General features: G+C 42.8%; 1 protein-coding gene across 17 annotated transcripts in view; it reads right to left on the bottom strand.

Annotated features, from left to right (window-relative positions):
- Positions 1 to 18,044, bottom strand: part of LOC138755231 (lysine-specific demethylase 4C-like) — a 417,729-nt gene that overhangs the window by 188,406 nt on the left and 211,279 nt on the right. For 16 of the 17 annotated variants that reach the window (XR_011352148.1, XM_069920849.1, XM_069920842.1 and 13 more), the window contains one exon: positions 10,487 to 10,668. Coding sequence is in view for 16 of the 17 variants with exons in the window: in XM_069920849.1 (XP_069776950.1) it covers positions 10,487 to 10,668 (182 nt within the window). In the remaining variant the exon portion in view is untranslated. Of the gene's footprint in view, positions 1 to 10,486; positions 10,669 to 11,748; positions 11,833 to 18,044 lie in introns of those variants that run through there. The other variant, XM_069920953.1, reaches the window with a different exon arrangement.

The raw sequence follows: 18,044 nt of genomic DNA, 5'->3' as shown, positions 1-18,044 counted from the left end.
GGTTTCCTCCCACTATTCAAAACATATCAGGGTTGTCCAGCACGGGCTCATGGGCCGAAGGGGCCTGTTACCGTGCCGTATGTCTAAATGAAATTTTAAAAATTAATGAGCAATCTGGCAAAGATCAATCCAACATCTCATTTACATTCTTCTCAACAGCCATATTGTGCCTCTCCAATTATATTGCGAATCACACAAAGTGAAGGACATTTCCATGTTTCTAGCCATTTCCTACTGGAAATCATAGTCCAAATGATAGCAATTAGCCAGGATAATACAGTTAAGGAGACAAAGACTGGTCAAAATTAAGCAACTGGAACTAAATATCTATTATGCTAACCACTAATACAAGATCAAATTTGCCAGCTAATTACAGACATACAATTAGAAAGTTGACATAATAGGAGACGTCAATTTCCTAGTAATTTTAGTGAGAGAAATTTCAGAAACGAGTGCAAAAAAAATGTACTTAACTGGAGCTATTCCCGCATGTTGACAAAGAAAATAGCACCAAATTTATTCAGTGTACACTAGGGTAAGGAGAGCTCACAGTCGCAGGTGGGGAATAGTAATCACATTATCAGGTTGAGAAAAGCTCTTGAAAGAGATGACCAATCAATACTAAACTGTTCAACTGAAGAAAGGCCAAATTCAGTGAGCTAAAAGGTAATCTGACTCATTAAATTGTCATCAAAACTGATAGTAAAAACACTATTCTGGAGAAACTCAGCAGGTCAAACTGCGCTTCATAGAGCAAAGATATATAACCAATGTTTCGGGCTTGATTACTTCATCAAGGTATGGACAGGCGCCAAAACAAAATGGTGTGGGGTGGGGAAGAGGGAGAGGTGGGGAGCACAGTCTCCAAGCCAGGAGGTAATGCAGTATGTAGCTAATGTATACAGTATGTGTGCTCCTCCAATTTAGTTTGACAGTACGAGGTCAGCAAAAATTGATGGACAAGACAATAACGGAAGAAGTTTAGGCACAGAATCAACATGTTCTTCTCGGAGAAAGAAGAGCATCTAAAATTAAAATTCACTGAACAATGAAGAATGCCAAGTTAAAAACTAGAAAAAGGAGGACCATGGCGTCTGTATAATTTCACAATCCAGCAGCATTGCAAATGCAAGTTACCTGAAATTGGAGAAACCAGTGTTCAGGCCATAGACTATTCAGGTGAAATAAAAGGTATTGTTCCTCGAGTTCATACTTGGCCTCACCCTGGCAATGGAGAAGGCCAAGGAAGGACAGGAATTGAAGGAGAGTTGAAATAGCATGCAACCAGGATTTGGTTGGGATGTAGTAGACAGCAAGGTGATCTGAAAATCTATCAGGTAATCTGTGTTTGGTCTTACCAATGTATAGGTAGACAATTCTGGTGTACAGAATGCAGTAGATGAACTATAGGAAATGTGTGTGAATTTTTACTTCCCTTGCAAGGGCCGTTGGACCTCCGACAATATGAAGGAATTATTTTTGCTGCTGAAATTTAGATAGGATGACGTAATAATAAAGACCCCTTCTTGATCTTGCAGGATCACTATGGGATCAGCAATGTTGTACAACCTCAGTCTAACACATTCCACATTGTTCCTGGAAGAGTTTCTTCCCCCATTCTTTTTGTCTGTCATGGCAATGCTTGGTTGTCATTACTAAACAACCAAAATAACATTTTCCAAACACAACCAGGTTACAATTATTACTTGCTCCTGGTTCCTTTTAAAATATCTGAGATGTGCCCACTAGATGTGTTTAACCCAGAAAAGTGTAAAGTAGCTCATTTCGGTTTGTCAAGCTTGAAGGTAATGGGAGGAGTCTGAGCAGTGTGGAAGAACAATGAGACCTTGGGGTATATAGCTGCTGCACAAGTTGATTGTGTTGTTAAGAAGGCATAGTTAGTCTTTTTCAAGGGCCATGAGGTAATGTTGAACCTATTATGAGGCATAAATAGGGTGGACAATTGGAATCTTTTTCCAGGGTAAAACTGTCACATGCTAAAGGACATGCATTAAGAGAGAAGGGGGTTTTCAAGAAGTTAAATGGGCCAAATTATTTTTTTTCTAAACTGAGTGTGGTAGGTGGCTAGAACAAATTGGGAGAGGGGGTGGTGGAAGTGGATATAATAATAGTATTTAAGAGGCTTATAGACAGACACATGAATATGCAGGGAACAGAGGGAAATGTATAATGTGCAAACAGCTGAATTTAAGTTTAATTTGGGCATTGTGCTCAGTGCAAAAATCAAGGTCCAAAGAACCTGTTCCTGTGCTGTACTGTTTTATATTCTCTGTTCCATTAAATTATGATATAGAAACATGGAATGACCTGAGAACCAATGTGACTTTGAAGAAAATATTCATTATATTGATATTAAAAAAGATTAGGAACAGCAGAATAAGACATGAGCTCTGTCAAATATCTCCTGCTTTCAGAGAATGAGAGAAATTCACAGTCCAGAAGGCATACATTTGGGTTGCTAAGGCCCATGGATTTCAAAAGGCTTCATACCAGCCCTGGACTTATTCTCCGCTACTATCCCAATATCTTGTGCTAAGGAAGCTCCCTTTAAAATATTAATGGGATCATCTTCCGTAACTTTTTTTGGAACCTAACAACCAATTCTTTCAATAGTTTCCATTCATATAAAGCAACTTTCCAACCATCCTGTTCCAATTACACTTTTTCCTCCAGCAACCTCTTCAAAACGTTATCCAACGTTTTCTACAAAAGATCAGACATTTTATTGACTGGAAAAGAGAGAAAGTGTGCTATATAATTAGCCTAATATCTATCAGAAAAGTGCTGGTCTGTTATTAAAAAAAACTAACAGCGTGATATCAAGAAAAAAAAAGAACATTAGACAGTCAATATGATTTTATGAAAAAGAAATTATGTTTGATAAACATATTGCAGATCTGAATATTTAACTAGTAGAGTAACAAAAGGCGAAAAATCAATTAATGCAATGCATTTGGATTTATAAAAAGCATTCATTGGGTATTTCTGGCATTGAAAGCTTTGGATTAGTTGGCTTAACTGAGATAAAACAAAGTGGGGATAAATGGATTACTTTCAGCTGTAACATGAGGGGTGAAACAAACATGAGTTCATGAACTATTTAAGTGAAGGGACTGGATGTGATCGATTTAAGTCGGCTGATGATTCACAGATGGGCGGGAAGCAAGTTGTGAAAAGGATATTACAGGCAGGTTCATGTCGTCACCCCGCAACACCATGTGTGACTCGACATCTGGGACTTGCAAGTCTGTGATGCAAAGCAAAATACTGAACATGCGAGAGGTCAGATGCCAATGGTTCCAAAAAAAAAGAGAACTAATTCCACAGTGAGAATCTTGAAGATTTAATTTAAATAGAACTATCAAAAGTGACACGAGGAAAAGCTGCTTCACGTACCAAATAACAATGATCTCAAATTCACTAACTTAAAGAATAACAGAAGGAATAGAAAAATAGACCTCAACTGCTCATCATGTTTGCTTTATTGTCTGATAAAATCATGCCTAATCCTTTACCTCAAAACTACTTTCCTGCACTCATCCTCCAACCTTTCATTCCCTTAATATCCACAATATGATCTGCATCAAAAATACATTAAACTATAATTGATAGAAAATTACTCAAAATTTCAATCCCATCAAACTGGGAGAAATAAAGTAACTTTTAAAACAAGCTGGAGGATGAAATTATTTTCCTTTATCTGAATTTGTTTGAAATCCAAGATGAAAACAAAAAATGTTGCAAACACTCAGTGGGTCAAACAGAAACAGACAACATTTCAGGTTGAGTTCACAATGAAATATGGCACCATCATTCCAGTATAACTCTTTCCAAAGTCTGAAATGTAGATTATCCGGTTCTGGGATTTACCAGCATTCAGTCCCACTAAGTTCTCTATTATTGTTTCTTTCATTATTGTTAATTTGTCCGCTTGTTGGAAATAGATTCAATTGTGGGTTTCAAAAAAATTTACAGAGCTTTGGGGCTGAAAATAGACACAGGGCTGGAATGCACTCAAAAAAGGCCAATTCAGGTATCCTTGGCTTCCTTCCATGCTGTGACACTTCTATGATTTTAGCCTGAAACCATTACTCGTTTTTTTTTTAATTATTTAAGAGAGCAGTCATAACACTCGCAATCTGTTATTTTACCTTAATGACTTCTGCCCAAGCCACATTCTGGTTTACCTTCACTGTATCTTTTCTATGGTTTTTATTCCTTCCTGAAGCATGGTGAAGAGAATTGTCCAAAATTATCCAGCATAAAATTCTAACCAGGCCTCTTTGCACCTGCAAACTTTATACTCTTCCTGAAATTTAGTTTGGAAAAATTTAAATATTGTAATTATTAATTAGTTTGAACTTTTTGATGAGGTAAAAAAAGATAAGGTTGAAAGTTAATAGGGTTGTTGGTGCAGTTTAATCAAGTTAGCCTTAAATAAGCTGTTTTTAGCAAAACCATCATAGCTATTCTTGATCAACCCTTTGCCATTCCAAGTGAAAGTTGATAATAACTTTCCCATTGATAAAGGTTGACATCTTTGTAGTTTCATTCCTTTATCTCTGCCCTCTTTTGAATAATCACATAACATGAGCAACCTATAAGTATTCTGTATCTAACAAAGTTGCTATTTCCGCATGCACTTGCCCCACCGAACTAGTTTTATCTTCCTTGACTCTATCTTTTCTCCTCTGGTCCACCTACATTCACAATACCTCACTATCTCTTCAATGACTTCAGATTCCCTGAACTGGACCACCTCATTTTTACGACTGATGCCCAATCCCTTTATACCTCCTTCCTCATGCTTTGCTTCTTTTTGGACCAGAGACCTGATCAGTCACTCCTCCACTTGGCAGAACTTGTCCTCACTCTAAACAACTTCTCCTTTAACTCATCTCACTTCTTTCAAATCAAAGGAGTAGTATGGGTATCTGCATGGGCTTTGTGGAGCAATCCAAGCTGCAAGCCTAGCCAAGGTCCATCAACTCTTCCTCTGTTATATTGATGACTATATCAGGGCTGCATCATGCTCCCGCTACGAGCTCGTCAACTTCACGGCCAACTTCCACCCCGATTTCACTCATCTGATCCATCTCTGACAACACTCCCCTTTGCTGGATCTCTGTCTCCATCTCACGAGACCAGCTTTCCACCAACATACAATACAAACCCACCAATCCCCCCACAACTACACTTCCTCACACCCTGTCCCCTAGAAGGATTCTACTCACTTTTCCAAATTTCTCCATCCCTGCCACATCTATTCTCAAGATGAGGTCTCCCAGTCCAGATCATCTGAAATGTCTGCCTCCTTCCCCAACACCACCATCCACTCAGCCCTTACCTGTATCTCCTCCATTTCCCACTCAGCTGCCCTGGCCCCCTCGGCCCCTAGATGCAACACACACAGGTTTCCCCTTGTCCTTACCTACCACCCCACCAGCTTCCACATCCAACACATTATCCTCCTGAATTTCTGACACTTACAACATGATCCCACTACCAAACACAGCTTCCCTCTGCCTTTCATAGGGACCACTCCCTCTGTGGCTCTCTAGTACACTTATCCCTCCCTACCAATCACACCACCCCCTCCCACACCCACCAGCACCTTCCCCTGTGGTCACAGGAGGTGTCACACTTGCATTCACACCTCCTCTCTTACCACAGTCCAGGGCCCAAAACAGGCCTTTCAGGTGAAGCAACACTTCACTTGTGTATCTGCAGGATTGATTTACTGCATCCGGTGCTCTACATCAGAGAGACTGGCCGCAGACTGGGAGATTGTTTCGCTGAGCACCTTTGCTCTGTCAGCATCAGTGACAAGAGACCTTCCAGTGACCAACCATTTCAGTTCTGCATCCCACTCCAATACTCACCTGTCTGTTCATGGCCTCATATACTATCCCACTAAGACCACCTGTAAATTGGAAGAACAACACCCGATTCTCCATCTGGACACTCTTCAGCCAGATGGCATTAACAATAACTGCACCGGTTTCTGCTAACCTGCCCTCCTTTCCCTTCCCCCTGTCTGCTTTCCCTCAGCACTCCACCCCTTCTCTCTCTATTTACCTAGCCATCCCTCCTTCCTCTGCTTGCTGCTGTGCCCTCTTGCCAACTATGCTCCTTCCCACCCCCCGCCTCCCCCTTTACCTTTTCATTCGAGCACCTGCGGATAGTTTTCCATACTTTGATGAAGGGCTCAAGCCCGAAATATCTTTATCGGTTTGACCTGCTGAGTTTCTCCAGCATTGTGTTTTTACTTACTATTTTGTTACTTTCAGCAATTCAGGATACAGTTCATCCAGACCAATTAAATGTATTGCTTATTGTTTTAATAATGTGTTCACTCTATTTTAATGGTCTTCCACCCTTCAACTGCTTCCTTGGGGAATTTGCAAAATAGGCATCTATTCTGTCTGTGCCTGCCATTTTCTTTTTTTTAAATGTGAACTCAATACGAACAAACTTTTACTTGGTCGCCTTCATACACTTAATGAATTTATGAAATGTTACCTGCTCATTTTAGTATTACCTCCTTTTCCCATCATGTTTACTTTGTTAGATCCCCACTGAACTCCCAATGATTTTCCTGATTAACTGAATCCTGTACCTGACATTGGTCAAAATGTTTTTTTTTTTGTTTTTAAGATATTTCCTTTTTACCACTAATTCATGGAAGCTTTAGAAATTAGATTATCTCGAAGGAATATCTTCTCTTCAAATGAATATTGCTTGTTTGAACTTGCATTACCTCCTTTTAGAGTACCTTCCACTGCTTTGTAACCACGTCCTTTCTTAAATAATAGAAATCAGTGCCTCATTTCAAAGGCATTACCTTTGATACTTTTAGCCTTTTTCATCATTGAACTCTGATTTTGATTCATTTTTAGATTATTTCCTTTAGTAACATGAATATGGTGTGGCAAAAGGTCTTTCTGTGCAGTGTGGCTCTAAACTACTTTTGATCTTTTCCTGGAACAGATTTAACATAATAATTGAGAAAACTCTCCAGTATACTCATTGGAAATCCCATCTTTGCCATTAGCAAACCTTTCTTTTTCCCCATATCATAATTTGGAATGGAAACCTCTTAACCTTTCTTATTATCCAACTTTAAAGTTGGACAAATTTCGCTATAATTTACTACACATGGTTATCAAGAACCAGGTCTTGTCAGAGTTATGTCTCTTTTAATATCAAATTGTTTATAACTTTTGACATTATGTGCTTGTAATTTACCATTCTTATCAGTGAAATTATGTGCACATACAACTTAATACCTTGTTTTAGCTGTAAATCCTTGGGTTTTACAAAGCAATTCGAAAGGTCTATCAATTCACAATGGTCAGGAAACCAAATTATTTTTCTTTAAAAAGGACATTGACCACATGAGTAAATAATGAAAATACAAAATAGCTCAATCAGAATATCATAAGAAAAGGTTCATGTTTCAGAACCCTTCAACTGAAATTGTTTAAAATTGCTACAGGGAATAAATAGCTGAGAACTAGTTATTACATAATATTTTGAATGTTACTTTCCACTAACCCATTAAAATATTTGGAACATAGAAATAATTTTAGACGGTCCAAATTATTTAATATAAAAGACAATCTCACCTGTTATGGACAGTGAGCAGAGTCAATATCTCTTTATACCTTGCTTTCACAAACACGATTTAAGGAATTAAATATGCAAGATTGTAGTCCACACACATGGTGTTACATACCCTCCCTGGGATTGTTGGACATCAAAATAAGTTCTTGGAGACATTCATGGATTTTGTTCAAGCATTGTGGGCGTAGTCTGCTCTGAAAACAATCATTTCCCTTACATAGGAGTGCCTGTCGGCAGAGAGAAAGGGGACTAGACCGGAGTCAGAACAGTTAGTGGACTATCACTGGAGTGACAGCCGTGCATGATTCCCATATAGAAACAGTTTCCTTTTTTGATTAAAAGTTTAATCTCAATTTCCATGTTATGCAAATGTTACTATTGTCATGCTGTGTGGTGACTTCTTGTGGGTTGCCTTTCTGGTATGCCAAACAGGGTTGGTGCGAGAACACAGCCTTGCTTCACGCCATTGTTAATGGAGAAGGGTTCAGAGAGCTCATTGCTGTATCTGACCCGACCTTGTTGGTTTTCGTGCAGTTGGATAATCATGTTGAGGAACTTTGGGGGACATCCGATGTGCTCTAGTATTTGCCAACCCTCTTTTCAATCTTCTTCAGCATGATGCTGAACCAAGCCATGAAAGACCCCAACAATGAAGACGCTGTTTACATCCGGTACCGCACGGATGGCAGTCTCTTCAATCTGAGGCGCCTGCAAGCTCACACCAAGACACAAGAGAAACTTGTCCGTGAACTACTCTTTGCAGATGATGCCGCTTTAGTTGCCCATTCAGAGCCAGCTCTTCAGCGCTTGACGTCCTGCTTTGCGGAAACTGCCAAAATGTTTAGCCTGGAAGTCAGCCTGAAGAAAACTGAGGTCCTCCATCAGCCAGCTCCCCACCATGACTACCAGCCCCCCCACATCTCCATCGGGCACACAAAACTCAAAACGGTCAACCAGTTTACCTATCTCGGCTGCACCATTTCATCAGATGCAAGGATCGACAATGAGATAGACAACAGACTCGCCAAGGCAAATAGCGCCTTTGGAAGACTACACAAAAGAGTCTGGAAAAACAACCAACTGAAAAACCTCACAAAGATAAGCGTATACAGAGCCGTTGTCATACCCACACTCCTGTTCGGCTCCGAATCATGGGTCCTCTACCGGCACCACCTACGGCTCCTAGAACGCTTCCACCAGCGTTGTCTCCGCTCCATCCTCAACATCCATTGGAGCGCTCACACCCCTAACGTCGAGGTACTCGAGATGGCAGAGGTCGACAGCATCGAGTCCACGCTGCTGAAGATCCAGCTGCGCTGGATGGGTCACGTCTCCAGAATGGAGGACCATCGCCTTCCCAAGATCGTATTATATGGCGAGCTCTCCACTGGCCACCGTGACAGAGGTGCACCAAAGAAAAGGTACAAGGACTGCCTAAAGAAATCTCTTGGTGCCTGCCACATTGACCACCGCCGGTGGGCTGATAACGCCTCAAACCGTGCATCTTGGCGCCTCACAGTTTGGCGGGCAGCAGCCTCCTTTGAAGAAGACCGCAGAGCCCACCTCACTGACAAAAGGCAAAGGAGGAAAAACCCAACACCCAATCCCAACCAACCAATTTTCCCTTGCAACCGCTGCAATCGTGTCTGCCTGTCCCGCATCGGACTGGTCAGCCACAAACGAGCCTGCAGCTGACGTGGACTTTTTACCCCCTCCATAAATCTTCGTCCGCGAAGCCAAGCCAAAGAATGCCAAACAAAACTTTTTTTTATCTGCAATATACAAAAGTGCTAAAGAATCTCAGCAGCTCAGTCAACATTTCAGGACTGAGCCCTTTGTCAGGGATGTGGAAAAATAGGTAGGCACCTGAACAAAAAGGTGGTGGGAAGGGAATCTGGAGAGAAGGGGGAGGAAGGAGCACAGGCTAACAGGTGGATACAGGTTGGCAGGTAGAAGAGAAAAAAAAGCTGAGGTGAAAGGGAGAGAGGGCAGAGAGTTAAGAAGGTGTCTCTCTAATAGCAAGGAAGAGGGTGGAGAGCTGAAGGAAAAGTGAGAGAGGGATAGGGAAAGAGGGTAGAGGGATGAACGGAAATTGGAGAAGTTGATAGTAATGGCATATGGTTGGAAACTGCAGAGATGGAATAAAAGGTGTCGTTCCTCCAATTTGTGGGTAGCCATGAGTAGACATGTAACTGTCTCAATGGTGTGTGGAATTAAAACGGTTGGCTACTGGGAGTTCCTCGCTGTTGCAGCAGACAAAGTGAAGGTGCACAATGAAGCAATCTATCAATCTGTATCCAGTCTCACCAACGGAGAGGAGGTGATATCCAGAGCACTGGATGCAGTAAATGACCCCTACAGATTCACAAGAGAGGGCTGAGTTAATGGCAGAAGAAGGGAAGCCATGTTTTCTTAAGAAGGAGGACAGCCTCATTCTGGGAGCAAATGTGCCAGAGATGGAAGAATTGAAAGGAGGAATAGAATTGGGTGGGAAGAGATGTCGTCAAGGTAACTGAAGGAGCTGTGAGTTTATCAAAGATGTCTGTGGATTGTTTGTCTCAGCACAGAAAGAGGCCCCTCAACTCAAGCCCACCACAGATTTGTGTTCCATATGGTATTCTTTCCTATGTTGTTCACCTAACGCTGAATAAATATTCCTTTCTGTATATTTGTCTTATTGTCCCCTTTGAATTTGTTAGTGAGCATCTTACATTTATTGTTTATGAATCCAATTTAAAACTAAACTAAAAATACCTCTGAAATACCTGGAAAAAAGATATTGAACTCTGAAAACTGTTCTAATCATCAACACAAGTCTTCAAATTAGATAATAATTTACCTGGAAATAAGGAAAGAAAAGTGAGCAAATCGCACAATATGGTTCCATTTTTGAGACGTCTTCATTATATTCTTTCTCTGCTTGGAAATTGTGCAGTTTACTCTGCCACAATTGGATTAGAGGTTTGGCCCAAGGCTGCCTTTCATTCAGATCTTCTTCATCTAATGTTGGATCAATCAATTCTACATAACATTGGGGAACAATACACACAATGGACAATGAAGAATTGATCTGGAAAAAAGTAACAGCAGAACTACATACCAATGTTAAAATATAAAGAATCCAAACTAATTACTGTCCAATCTAGTCCCATATCATCATAATTTTCTCGAAATTATCTAAGTTTGTCCAACAGTGAAAATTCTGGTGGAAGGTTTGTGATTTTGGAAAAATTAGCCCCATGATCTCAAATAACCCAAATGAACAAAGACCAATTCACAGAAACAGAACTGCAAGAGGTTGCTTATTGGATGGTACTTGAGAAATTCACTACTCATACTTCCAGGAAAATTCAAACAATGTTTTACAACTTTCAATTTGGCAGTAGCCCTTTTATCATAATGCAGATAGATCACAGTTCAAAAAAGCTGAAAACATTTAAAATACCAAAATAGTGTAATTTATCAGCTTTAGCAAGATATCCAAAAAGCTATTTTTGATGGACTGTAATTCACAGGCTTCTGCCAAGTGCTTGTATGCCCCTGGATATTCTTTTGCAGCTCCACAATCTGATCAAGCTTCAAGCCTTGATGTTGTAGCCATCCCATGAAGTGGAGCTGTCAACGAATGGTGACTGGTCCTGCGATGACAGAAATCAAAGCCCCACCCGAGACAAGTTGTGATGCAAAGGCCTTTTCAAAGCTTCTAATTTTATTTTATGAGGATCAATTCATTGAAAGCAACTTAGGCAATTTACTGAATTTTTTTAAAAATACTGAAGGATTTAAAGAAATATGCCATTTAAATAGATGCACTTTGGTAAAAACTAGAATGCTCAATCCAAGTCTACAGGTGGAGTAAAAGTTCAGATACCAGAGTTCTGACATACAGCAATTTCTGTACTTATGCAATGCACTAAGGATCAGGAACAACTTAAGCTGCACAGATAATCTTGCTAACGGTTGTTTGGTAAATTGCTGTCCCACACCCACAGGGGCTCATATTTTTAGTTGAAATAACAGCCAAATTGTTGAACTTCATGTGTTTCTGTCAGCAGCTTCTCAATAAACCCATTTACTCATTTAACTGGAGCCCTTTTCTACCTTCCTCTGATGTAATCTTGAGACATGAATTGACAAAGCATCAATCTTTAAACTCAGATAAAACACTATGTTTGCAATATTGCACATCCAGAAGTCCAGCAAAACCAACCAATTTAGGTCACAAGGCATTGTGACATAAATCAAGTGTGCGTGCCAAATAGCTTCAGTCAGAAACTGGTTGCCTGCTACCTGTATTGCAAGAGTAGCTTTGCTCATCAGCATGGCACTTCAGCTGGGCTCGAATGAGTGAACACGGCTTCCACAGTCCAAATGCAATTGTGTACACAACCGTTAGCAGATTTCAATGACAAGGTTCTTTTGGATACACACTCAGCTTTGAAGCCCACTAAGATAAATCCAAATTTAAAAAGCAGATAAAAATAATAGTGACGAAGTAACTGCTGGACTCTCATTAAAATCCATTGGGTTCACAATCTGCCACCGACCTACATGCATCTTTCATTGTCCTCTACAATAACCAACCAATGCTTTAATATTGAGGGAAATTAGGGATAGAAAACAAACGTTTGCCTTGTCAGAAATATCCATGACACAAGATGAACAAAGAAGTCGGTCAAACCACTTGCAGGTCTGTAACGTCACTGCATGCAGGCTTCTGCAATTTGGCAAAATCTCTGGAAATCACCAGAGCCCTGGAGAATTTCAATACCAGCAGTTAAAATGAAACGCAAAGGCAACCAAATGATGACAAAGAACAGCCCTTCTGCAGAGCAATGGTGGAGGAGCAGGTCTTTCAACCTGCTGAACACATTCAGCTGTATTTGTTTAAGAGTCGGAGACCTATAAAGCACAGAACAGATACAGGCCTTCAGCCAACCAAGCTAACGTTTTTGCCCTTTGGAAAAGGGGAACACTAGCGTCGAATCTTTGACGCATGTTGATCGTCATTTTGATCAGATTCATCTTCCTATACCTAACATGGATTCAGTGTGCTAATGCATGCTTAACCCCCATAAAATGTCTAGTGTACTTTTGCCGCTGCCCTATTTTATCACCAAATATCACTCCATCTGCAATTAATTGATATCCTGAATCAAAACATTTCCTCCATTTGAATTTTAAATTAGGACTATTCAATTAGATTACTGTAATTCTTTTATCACCGTGCAAAAATTATAAATGGGGATTTAAAATAATTGTATTATTTTTGAATTGACTCATCAGTGACTACATCAGAAATATATACTTCCATATGCTGGGACCTAATAACAATGAGGATGTTGCGGCGGCTGCTAACGGTAGCGCTACTGAAATGAAGTACATCCATACAACTTGAGGGCGAACCAGTAACTGACTTTATTTGAATCTCTCACACTTCTTTTAGGGAACAATTTACTTCTCTTGTCTGGGGCGCGCTGGTCGATGGGAGTGATGTCAGCATGTTGCGAAGTCACTCCTGCCCAGAGGTGCGCAATCAGGAAGTGGCGACATCTCCCATGTAACCCGTGTCACTAAACACGGGCTTCTCCTGTTCTCCTGAAGGGAAGGGGGCTCACGCAATCTTGTACCAACCAACTGGGGCAGCGATTCAGCCTGTCTAACCATGTGATCACTCAGCCCACTACACAGTGGTATTTCAGAAAAAAAATAACAGCCAAAGGTCTCATTCATTTTATTCTTTGCATGCTATCAAAGAGCTAAATAAATTCCAATTTCATAAACACCTAGTGTACAACAAACAAATGGAATAGAGTTTTATTGTTTCAGTTTAATGAAGTTCAAAATTGGACTGCAACATAATTTGATGCTAGGTTCCCAAATATCTGGGTACAAATAATTAGACCAGAGTGTATTGCTTCCTGTAATGGTGTGATTTAATTATAAATATTTAATGAGATGAAAATCTATAACAAATATATACCTTTGAGAATAATGCTATTTGCTTATGAATATACCTTGCAAATGTTATTACAGCCATTTCATACAAATCTGATAGTAATTTAGTCCTCTGATCAAAATTATCCAATTCAATATGGGTCCTTTCAGCCATTTCCATCAACACTCATTTCTATGCACCTTAGTCAAGATTCATAAAATCAGCCTCATCTACCCAATCCCCTGCATCTACAATGCTCATAAATATCAACTCAACATTTAAAATTGGTAGTGCCTATGTCATCCAAAGAGTAATAACCATTATCCATTTGCACTGATGGCATCTTCAGCAATTGCTGGTTCCAGTCCCTAAGTGGTCAGTTTGGCCAGAAACTGCAGAATTAGGGATCCTTGATAATTTAAGCAAATTGTTATCATCCATTTTCACACTGACCATTTTACAATTATACATACAGATGATGTTAAAATAAACTGGGTGGACAATGTGAACTGCATTATTGAAAGGTAACTGTTGTCTGGCTTGTATAAATTTTGTTCAGGAACTTTCGGCATTTAACAGCAATTTACTGGTCTATTTTGAAAAATATAAGAAGACTTTTATATTTATAAAAGTGTTTCTCCATAATAATGGCTATAATTTAAGGCCAGCAAAAAATGGGGAAAGAACAAAAAAAAATAGACCCAGTGTAACTGCGTGCTCCTTGAAAGACACACACATAGTGCAGTCAGATTAAGCTCTGTGTTTAATTGGGGGCTCAGGCCCAAGTATTATACTCGCACCATTCCCGACGTTGCCTTCTTTTTCTGACGTCACAACCCACATAACAATTCCCTTCTTCCCTGCACACAGTCCTTGTCTGTTGGCTGTGTAGCAAGGCCAGCGCCATTTTGGGGTCGCTGGTCTTTAAACTGCCCTGACTGTTTGCCCACTGGTTTGCTTGTTCGGGCCAGTGTCGCTGCACGGGCTGCTGGCCTTTGGTTGCGCTCGCCCACCTGGAGTGCCAGCTTGATTGCCAGGTTGGGCCGTCACATGATCCTACCCAGAACCAGTGGTATTGTCCTTGGTGCCTGGAGGCAAAGTCTCTGCAGGCTTCGGTGGCATGCCTCTCCAGCATGGTGCTGGAGTCCAAACCGGGTGCGTCGGGTCCAGGTGTGCCAGCTTCAGCCCGTCTGTGATGAAGTCCTCCATCTTGCCTTCGACCTCCAGCTCAAATGTGGCCCCATTGTTGCAGATGACCCAAAATGGACCCTTTTATGGTCTCTGCAGTGGTGGACGATGTGGACCCCGAAAATGAAAATATACAGTCCTGTAGGTCTTTCAGTAAGTTAGTCCTCGCGTGTCCAAGTCTGAAAGGTGGAGTCGAGCCAGGTTGCCGACTCTTTCCCTCAGCCTGCTGAGGAAAGTTGCTGTTTGCCTGGGGATGTTACGAATTATCGCAGGACCACCAGTGGAGCTCCATAGACGTGTTCAGCCGAAGAGGTGTTGAGGTCCTCCTTGCATGCCATGCGGATACCCAACAATACACATGGTAGCTCGTCTACATAGTTAGGTCCTTGGAGTCTGGTCATGAGCGCATTTTGAGATGCCTGTAGAAGCGCTCCACCAACCCATTGGACTGTGGGTGGAAAGCTGTTCTGTGATACAGCTGGGCATCCCACAGGCTAGCAAAATTGGACCACAAAACTGGGCCCTTCTGTCAGACATGATGTGAGACGGAAACCCGAACTATGCCAGCCAGAACGATAGGAGGGTCCTGGCGCATGAGGTTGGGGACGTGTCTGCCAGCGGGACTGCTTCTGGCCACCTATTGAAGTGGTTGTCCATCGTGAACAGATAGCAGAAAGGGTCCTACTATGTCCACGGGAATGTGGCTGAACCTTTGTTCCGCAGGTTCTAAGTGTTGAGGTGGGGTCTTGGTACGCCGCTCTGCCTTGGTTGTTTGGCATTGTGTGCATGCCTTCGCCCACCTGCTGACCTGTTTCTGCAATCCATGCCACATATATTTTCTGGCCACCAGCCGGGCAGTGGTCCTGATAGATGGGTGTGCCAGTTCATGGATGGAGTCAAAAAGCTGTCGTCTCCAAGCCACCAGGACGATAGGTCTGACCTGACCAGTGGCCACGTTGCACAGGATGGTGGTGTTACCTGTGCCGACTGGGAAGTCCTGGAGCTGCAGTCCCAATATAGAAGTCCTGTATTGAGGCATCTCCTTGTCCTTCTGCTGCGCCTCCGCCAGTGCCATGAAGTCCACTCTTCTTGATAGTACATGGATACTTTGCCTGGACAGTGTGTCAGCCACCACATTATCCTTGCCAGAGACATGCCTTACATCTGTGGTGGATTCCGAGATGTAAGACAGGTGTCATTGCTGGCAGGCTGACCAGAGATCTGAGATCTTAGCCAAGTCAAAAGTCAGGGGCTTGTGATCTGGGAAAGCCATGAAGGACTTGCCCTCTAGGAAGTACCTGAAGCGACAGATGGCTAAGTACAGCACCAGTAGCTCTCTGTTGAAAGCACTGTACTTTAGTTCTGAAGGCTGGAAATGTTTGCTGAAGAAAACCAGTGGGCGCCAACTTCTTCGATCTGCTGCTCCAGAACTCTGCCGATCGCCATTCCTGAGGCATCCACCATCAGGGCAATTGGAGTGCATGACCTGGGATATGCCAGGAGAGTGGTGGCCACCAGAGTTTCCTTGGCCTTCACAAGGGCCTCTGCTGGCTCCTTGTCCCAGGTGATGTCCTTCGCCTTGCCTGCCATCCGGGCAAACAAGGGTTGCATGATCCTGGCAGCTGAGGAGATGAACCTGTGGTAGAAATTGATCATCCCCCTGAACTCTTGTAGTCTCTTGGTCGTGTTGGGGCTAGGAAATTTCCAGATGGCTTCCACTTTACTGGGTAGGGGTGTGGCTCCTTCCCTGGTTATCCTGTGGTCCTGGAAGTCGATGGCCTCCAATCCAAACTGGGATTTGGCTGGGTTGATCATCAGGCCGAGCTCGCTCAGCCGCTTGCAGAGATGCGTCATATTCTCCTGTTGGTTCCTGCTTGCCACCAGGATGTCGTCCAGGTGCACAAAGGTGCCGTCCAGGGCTTGGCCCACTGCGTCCATGAGTCGCTGGAAGGTCTGTGCGGTGTACTTTAGTCCGAACAGTATTTGGAGGAATACAAAGAGACCAAACGGGGTGATGATGGCTGTCTTGGGGATATCAGCGGTGTGTACCGGATCTGATGATATCCCTGCACAAGGTCCAACTTGAAGAAGATCTTTGCCCCATGCAGGTTAGCAGCAAAGTCCTGGATGTGCGGCATGGGGTACCAATCTGGTATTGTGGCCTCATTGAGCCAGTGGTAGTCATCGCATGGTCTCCATCCCCCAGTTGCTTTGGGAACCACATGCAGGGGAAAAGCCCACAGGCTGCTTGACTGCCTTACGATGCCAACCTCTTCCAGCTTCCTGAATTCCTTTTCGCCAGCTGGATCTTCTCCGGAGGAAGACGTTTTGCCCTCACTTAGAACAACGGGCCCTGGGTCACGATGTGGTGCTGTACTCCATGTCAGGACATCACCGTGAAAAATGGGAGGTGAGCACTGCAGGGAACTCAGCCAGGACCCTGAAATACACATTCGATTGCTCTACGGAGTCCAGGAGGAGTGCTGGGAGCCTGGAGTCTTTGAGGGGGAAGGTTTGAAAAGTCTTGGCAGGGGCATGCTGGAAGTCTGCACTGAATACCCATTGCGTGAATACCCAATGCGTGAATACCCATTGGCTCCCTCCCAACTGCAGTTGGACCTTGCGGGTACCATAGGTCTTAATTGTGCTGTTCTTGGCAGCCCTCAGCATGAGGCCTGACTGCTTGTTCCTGGTGTCCTGTCCTGACAGGGGCAGGACGCTGACCTCTCCCCCTGTGTCCATGAGGAAGTGTCACCCATACTGGCAGTCCCAAAGGTACAGGAGGCTGTCTTGTTGGCCAGCCTTTATGGTCATTAGCAACAGCTGACCCGACGTTTCTATGAAACGTGCTTTGCAGCCTGCACTGGTGGGCTCTGGAGCCCTATCTCTCGTGGTAGAAGCACCACTGGTCATTGGGATTGCATCCTCTGTAGGACTGTTGTTCTCTTGGCGGGTCTTCACAGGTCTGGCTGCGGGGTTTAAGGATGAGCCCCACGGATGCTGAGCACTCTCTCTTCTGTTTCCACAGAATGTCTGCTAGTGCTGCAACTTTCCGGGAGTCGCTGAAGTCAGCATCTGCCAGGAGCAGTTGGATGTCTGCGGGCAGTTGCTCCAGGAATGTCTGTTCGAACATGATTCAGGGCTCATGTTTGTCCAGGAGGGTCAGCATCTTGTTCAAGAGAGCTGACGGGCACCTGTCCCCGAGCCCATCCAGGTGGAGCAGACATGCCCCTCTCTCGAACCATGACAGCCTGAAGGTCTCGATCGGCAA

The sequence above is a fragment of the Narcine bancroftii genome, chromosome 1 (assembly GCF_036971445.1).
Source record: "Narcine bancroftii isolate sNarBan1 chromosome 1, sNarBan1.hap1, whole genome shotgun sequence".
NCBI classification, from domain to species: domain Eukaryota; kingdom Metazoa; phylum Chordata; class Chondrichthyes; order Torpediniformes; family Narcinidae; genus Narcine; species Narcine bancroftii.
This window is presented reverse-complemented; position numbering and strand designations above follow the sequence as displayed.